The sequence below is a fragment of the Falco peregrinus genome, chromosome 7 (genome assembly GCF_023634155.1).
Source record: "Falco peregrinus isolate bFalPer1 chromosome 7, bFalPer1.pri, whole genome shotgun sequence".
In the NCBI taxonomy this organism is placed as follows: domain Eukaryota; kingdom Metazoa; phylum Chordata; class Aves; order Falconiformes; family Falconidae; genus Falco; species Falco peregrinus.
This window is the reverse complement of record NC_073727.1, coordinates 37,165,103-37,172,279: the sequence shown is the minus strand read 5'-3', so window position 1 is coordinate 37,172,279 and position 7,177 is coordinate 37,165,103. Positions and strand designations below refer to the sequence as shown.

Genomic DNA, 7,177 nt, shown 5'->3' with positions numbered 1-7,177 from the left:
CTAACCACCCCCCACCCCCCCCAGCCCTGACCTTATATTGAGCTATCATTTCATTGTTGCAAAAGAAACACCACATAAACTTGCTCCTGGACTACAGGTCTTACTTGATCCCCTTTTCCCAAGAGTTAATTGATGATAGATGATGGTAATTAAGAGGAAACTTATAACCCAGCTACTGCTAAAGTAGCAATTCCAGTATCCCACCATATAAATGAAACATAGAAACCATTTTGATGTTATTTTTCTCACACTGAAAATAAAGTTAAAATGTTATATGAAACAGAATATTCTGTGAAGTTGAATAGCAACCAAAATTGTGTCAAACAGCCCTAAAGCCTTAAGCAGGTTAACCTGACATCATTATACATCCAAAAACTATCTATACATTATTTACTTGCCTGAACAACTTGCCTTTGTAGTTAGTGAAGTGTTACCTGTAATTAGGGGCTATACTCTTTTCCATTCTCCTGGATCAATTTGTATTAAAAAAGTAACAAAATTGAAAGCTGTGTTTTAGCCACCAAGCCAAACATCTGAAAAAGCTCAGTTTGCCTGCACAGGCTTAGCAAAGACTTCAAGTTTGAGAATAAAAAAGATTAAATCCATAGACTTGCAAAGATCTTCACCTACTAGCCTGGAGGGGCTTACTGGATCACATTCATTACCCTGCATCCAGATATGTAAGGCATTAAGAGGATTTTACTACTAGCAGGTAAATGTTCCGGTACAGAAGCATATTCAATTAAGAAAATTTTCAAACTCAGCAACATACAGGCCATCAAACACAGGTAGAACTCCCATTTTGGATCCCAAATCCTTTTGTGAATTTAACTCTGACAGAACAGCCAGCCAAGGAAGAGCAAATCATAAATCCTGTTAGACTGCCAACACCATTTCAGAGAATTCTTTCTCTACAATGTAGCTGCCAACAGTATAAAAATATGAAGACCAAATAATAAAACTATTTTGTGCTAAACTCTTGGAAGATGCAGCTTTTTAAGGCAGACTAAAAGATGAAGTGTGCTTCTGTATACAAGTCTGATACTCAAAATTACTATCCACCCTCAACTGACAATTGGAGTTTTTCAATAGTAGTGTCCTTCAAATCCATTTAGAAATGAATATTCTTATAAATTATTCCTATTCTCAGTACTTAGAAACCTCCAGTAAGTTAAAGAAACTTAATTGCAGATCTTATTTCATATCTACAGGAGTGAAATTGTACAATTTCAACTATATTCAAGAACATCCACATAAAAACTTTAACATTCATAATTTCACTTCCCTCTATTTGCAATACTTGCTTGATATTAACTAACCTGTTAAAAGCTACTTTAACCCTTTCACTGAGAATCTCAGACAAGACTGAACATATAGAAGTTCAGCACAAAGATACACATTTTTAATCAGAGTTGGAACAGGTGACTCCATGAGGCACGCCTGAAAATATTCCTACAAGAATCTGTCAAAAATCCAAGCCACCTCATCTAGCTACTAGAAAGCTGTGACAGGGACAAAACTTAAGAGACTGAAGAACTTTAATGAGGGCTACAAGTGCATCCGAGCCATCCACACTACATGAATGATTGTGGATATAAACTAAAAGAGTTACAAACTATAATGAAAATTCAAGCTGAAGAGCCCGAGAAGACATACACATTCTCATTTCCTTGGTCTACAGGTGCCCAGCCCCATACTTGCATTCATGTCCTACTTCTCAGTGTAGCACAGGCAATTCCTTGACTCCACTTGACAGCTGCTCCCCAGAAAATGACATAAAACAACTTGCAGGAGAGAATAAAGTAATTTTGTATTTCAGTCTGAACCCCACCTTGTTTGCAAAAATTGACAAAAACACAAGTTCTGCACATCATCTAACTCCTATGGAAACCAAGACTCTGGGCAAGTCAGAGTTCAACACTGCCTTGTTTGAGCAGCAAGATCTCAACGACTTTGCTACCTTGATACTCAACTTCTACATAAGCAGATCTAGAAGTACAAGACAATTCTTATAATAATCTAATTCCACTCACAATTTGAGAATTGGAGGCCACACACACAACATGATAACATGACATCTTGCATCAAGTAAGTTCCCTGAATAAATTAAGATAGCATTAAAAAAAATTCCTGCAACATTCCAGAAGTTTGGCAACATTAAGACTGTTCTCATTTGCTTCAGCAGAGGGAGCCAATTTTCACCACAGATGCAGTACTTCAGCCTCTCCCTAAAAAGTTACTCAGAATCCCTGCAGGAGTACAGGCCTAAGCACTGTCAAGCAAAGGTATTAATTCTCAATCAGCATTTTTGCAACTGAACAGCTGTGCCAAGTTCCCCAAGTTGGTAACCTCTGGGGGAAGGAACAGGAAACAAAACCCTAGAATACAAATGGCAAGGATCACCATTATCTTTTTTGCAAGTTGACAAGAGTTAACATACTAATAAACTACACCAAGACCTGCAAAGTCCTTTTATCTTCTGATGTTAATCCTCTGCAACTCAAAGAACTACCCCAGACACCCACACATTAAAACACACACACACTAGTCAAGTTCAAAATTTATTTTCCATTCATTTCTTGCACTTGAAGTACTCTTCGATGACATCTTTGGCCTGAGATTCCTTGCCATAGTCCTGCAACACAAGATAACCCGTTATTAACATACTGATCCATTCAAAATTTTACAACCAATTTTTAAAGGACAACTGAGACTCTGACACTTTCTCAAGGCGTTCCAAAATATTCCCAGAATTCTGCCCATACAAGTAACCTCAAGCAATATGCCAGATGCTTTCCCTTCATTCTCTAAGAAGACTATTCTAATAAAGGACTATTCCACTCAACTGTAACACCTACTGTATGCATCCAAACAAATTCTTATTTTCTGCTTAAAGAAAGCCAAGTAATGTGAAATAGCAGCGAAGTATGAAAACACATGCAGAAGGCATTAGCCTTTATTGCTAAGATGTAGCCATCTCCTGGGACCTCAAAGACAAAGTCTTCAAGGCTCGTACTGTGGCATTACTTTACCAGTATCATTTTAAAATATGGTCTGCAAAACATTTTCAAGTTGAGCAGACACATTTAACTGGCATTTTTTTTCTGATGCAAAACTTCATCTCTTTCAGTTAAAAGGTCTTTCCTTTAAACACTTACTGTCAAGTGGGCATAGATACTTCAAGGAGACAACTGTTAATTCACAAAACGAGCAAAAGTATTTTTAAATAAACATGAAAGGGAACATAGAACAGGGAAGCAGTTTATTTTCACTATTAACAGGGGAAAGCAGCTGTTTTAAAAAATAAAAATCCAGGAGCTCTATTAAATAGTCCCTTATCTAAAGCAACCTCATTTTACTGCTCATTTTCAGAAGTCAAGAAATAAGCTGTAATTGGCATCATCTTACTTTGACAACCACACAACTGCAGCCCACTACTTTGCGAGGTTTTCCTTCTCTGTCGATCTTGCAGAGACCTACCCATTCACCCAGTTTCTTGTTGTCATCAACCTGTGTAAAACATTGCATCCCATTAGAACCAGCCACTTCTAACATAACTGGATTCAGGAAAAAAGCTGCTGTACACTCAGAAGTATTGGGTAACGGATGGCTGCTTTCCTCACAAGTATCAGCAGAGGGAGCCAAAGTATCATCACTGTACAGCTTCGAAGTATTTTAATATGAAGAAACAATCATAGTGAGACTCCTCCCATGCTCCACAACCACTTGCAGCATTAATTCCAATTCTTATTATACAGGACAAATTCACTTTAACTTTCTAAAATACCTGATACACATCCTTTGCCATTTAAATCCCATTTCTGTAGTGTTTCTATGATAATTGCAAAGAACTAAAACAATACCTGCTGCAAAGAGAAATTCTGCTTAGATAAGCCATACACAAAATCTCAGTGTTTCAGATGTTCAGGTCTCTATACACTGAAACAAGCTGCTTATATTTCAAGCAGTATAACAGTTCCAAACTTGTGTCTCGATGTTCTGACACTCACCTTTATTAAGTTGATCTGATGTTCTGCACAAAGTGCTTCAACTAATTTTACATACGTGGGTTCATCACAGTTTGAAGCCAGAACACAAAGATGGGCTTGGCGTCTAAAAAAAAAACCACACCTGACAAATGTAACTTCAGACACTGCTTAAACTTCCTTTATAATCAAAACCACAAAATTCTGCATGTGCAGTTCTAGACAATCGCTACCTAAGTTTAATTTTTAGTTTTGAGATACTATATGTTTTTTAAATATTAAATATACTTTTGATAGGAACTACCATTATGTATATGAAAACATAAAAGCAGTCTACTCAGATATTCTTAGCTTTATTATCAGATTCTATTCCAGTTTCAGAAGCTTCTAAAAATCCCACCAAGTTCTCAGGCTCTGAAAAAAGATATAATGACTAAATAAACACAGGGCCAATAAAGGACTGGCGTCAGTATTAGAAAGCAACCAAGTAGCAAGTTGCTTTTTCTTCATTACCACAGATTACGATAATTTAACAATAGAACTGTAGTTATTAAAAACTTGAATTTCTGTATCAAGTTGTTATAACCCCTTCAGTACAATCTTTTCTACTTACGTTCAATGAAGCTGTTATGACAGGGCCCCAATTCTAATTAGGATCTTTGTATACTGTAGTACAATGTTAAGAATACCAAAGGGATACCTGACAACAGAGAGAGCTGTATAGGTCTTCCATGTTTAATCTAATGTAATGTGACCACTGCAAAAAAGTCAGTTTTCTCTATGGCCTTCATCACTGGTTTCACTGGAAAGTTTCAGGTGGTTCTTGCTTCCAAGCAAAAACCATCACACAAATGTATATCGATCTTATACATTCATCATCCTCTTAACAGACAGCATAAAAAGTTGTAGCTGAACTCAAAAGAAGTCCTACAAACTAGCTGTTGCTTGTCTAAGTTGTATTTCTTTCATTATTTGGTACCTTGTCTTAAGAGCTTTTTGCATACAGGTTTGTCAGACCACTGTTTTCACTCATAAGTCGAGTGAAGGGGTATCCGACAAATTGTTAAGTCATCAGCCAAACACTGTAGCATTACACTTAAGCACTATTTTTAAATGTGCCTGTATACACACACACACACAAACAGGTGTGTATGTACATATATATATACACATGTGCATATATAATACTTCACCCTACCGATAAACCCTAACTAATTACTGTGGTTGGCTCATGTATGACAAGTTTAATATTGTACCAACGCAATTATTTACAGCTGCAACAACAACAAAAAAAGATTAAACTGGCAAAAAAGCTAAGGCAAGCTATGGATTTCAGGTTTTCTTCATAAAAACTAACCAACTCTTCCAGGTTAAATCTGACATACATATTAACCTATTAACCCAATTAAAACTTAGAAAATTTGGAGGGGTGTTTTCCCCTTCTTAAAACACAAAGCTCTTGAGCCCTAGATTTCCAAAGCTACACACTGCAAGCATCATTCCATTTACTCTACAAAACCAAGCCACATGAAAACTCGATGGCAGTGAGGTCACAAAAAGACAAAACTTAATGCACTAGATGCTGTTATTCTTGAATCTCCGAGTTTAGCATCTGTATTTTATGACCACAGTTAAACACTCAAAACAGACAGAAGACAAAACTCACTAGCAGAAAAACATGATCTTGCAAAAGCTGACAACTACACATGTCGACAAAGTGACCTCTGTGTGTTCAACATACCTCATCACAATGTATCTCACCCAGTTTTGCTGTTCACCACAGACAAAGTGAGAAAGCACCACTTACTTGTCCAAGGCTTTAGCTGCTTCACGAATACCACGAGCTAGCCCATCATGGATAAGTGCGGTCTTCAGCACTTCTTGCAGGGCGGTGTTAACATCCATGACACCTCCAGCAGTAATGCTAAAGACAAGACAGAGATTACTCTGACCGTGCCAACATCTTGCAAGTGTAAGCAAAAGCTTCCCGTTCACCTGCAAGCATCCAATCGTTAAAGAAATACAGAATAAAAACAAGGCAAAGAGCACTTGAAAGATGAACTTGACAGAAACCAAGAGACTGAATCCTCCTAGCGAGCCAGCCAGCTGCTCTCCCCATGCTCCCTTACCAAGAAGGGGAAGCCACGCACACAGCGACCCTGCCAGCCAGGCCGAGCAGCCAGCCTCCCGCCTGCAGGAAGCACGCGGCGGCCGCGCCACGGGGCCTGCGCAGGCAACGCGCGGCCCGGCCCGGAGCGGCGCGGCCTGGCGAGACGCGGCCCGCGCGGTCCCTCCGCCCGCCGCCCCCAACGGCCCCGGCCCCGCTCACCCTTCCTCGGCCATGGCGCTCTCGGTGGGTGCTGTCCCCGCCCGGGTTCCTGCTGCAAATACAGACACAGGCCGCCCCAGTGAGTGGCGCCGGCCGCCCCGGGGCCCCCGCCCGGCCCGCTCCCGCCGCGATGCCCCGCGGGCCGCGGGGATTCAGGCCGGCAGGCCCCGGCGCCATCACAGCTACTCACCCCGGCACCACCGCAAGCCGCCAGCGAAAGAGGGGGCGGGTCTTCCGCCTCGCGCTCTTATAGCAGGCGAGGACCCCAGCCGCGCGGGCGCGGGGGCTGTCCGCCGCGCTGCCTGATCCGCCCCTCGCCCGCCGCGGCGCCTCCGCCCGCGCTGCCAGCGCCGGCCCGGCCCGGCCGCAGGGAGGGCGGGCTCCCGGGGGAGAGCCAGCTGCAGCAGCCGGCTGGGGGCCGCCAGGGGCTGGGGCCCGCCTGGGGCTGGGCCCCCTCATTTTCCCTAGGGCAGTAGGGTGCACCTGTTGCCACTAACGTGGTCTGGCTTCAAATGGCACCGTTCCTCAATAGCTGGCAGCCTAGAGGAAGATGGAGAACGAACGTTAAATCCCTGCCGTCTTTCAGTGGGGTTACAGCACTTAGCTGGAACTTGGAAATTTTATTTAAAAGTGCAATGGCATGTTCCCGTTCCTCTCCAGCACACAAGTGGTTCGGCTGGTGGCGTGTGCAGCATGGCCACCCCATTACGAACATGTTACGTGCCCTGGTTCTGTCAGTCTGGCTGGGACTTTGTCCGTCCTGTTCCAGACTGGAAATTGGCTGTTAGGAGGTCTACATATTGCCATCTTCATAAAAAATACATAGTGACACAATATAAGAAAAACAAGTAACAAATAGCCA

At 41.8% G+C, this 7,177-nt stretch overlaps 1 protein-coding gene and 3 non-coding genes across 4 annotated transcripts; all 4 read right to left on the bottom strand.

The window, feature by feature from the left end:
- Positions 1 to 2,548: 2,548 nt before the first annotated feature.
- Positions 2,549 to 6,646, bottom strand: RPS12 (ribosomal protein S12). Its single transcript, XM_055810731.1, has 6 exons — positions 6,506 to 6,646; positions 6,316 to 6,367; positions 5,794 to 5,910; positions 4,011 to 4,113; positions 3,409 to 3,510; positions 2,549 to 2,635 (listed from the first exon to the last, which is right to left on the bottom strand). The coding sequence occupies exons 2-6, from the start codon at positions 6,327 to 6,329 to the stop codon at positions 2,573 to 2,575; spliced, it is 399 nt and encodes a 132-aa protein (XP_055666706.1). The 5' UTR covers positions 6,330 to 6,367; positions 6,506 to 6,646; the 3' UTR covers positions 2,549 to 2,572.
- LOC114014176 (small nucleolar RNA SNORA33) lies at positions 2,966 to 3,097 on the bottom strand. Its single transcript, XR_003557588.1, has one exon. It is a non-coding gene; the product is annotated as a small nucleolar RNA SNORA33 (small nucleolar RNA).
- LOC114014177 (small nucleolar RNA SNORD100) lies at positions 3,578 to 3,664 on the bottom strand. The gene has a single exon (XR_003557589.1). It is a non-coding gene; the product is annotated as a small nucleolar RNA SNORD100 (small nucleolar RNA).
- On the bottom strand, positions 4,993 to 5,067 carry LOC114014174 (small nucleolar RNA SNORD101). Its single transcript, XR_003557586.1, has one exon. It is a non-coding gene; the product is annotated as a small nucleolar RNA SNORD101 (small nucleolar RNA).
- Positions 6,647 to 7,177: the final 531 nt, after the last annotated feature.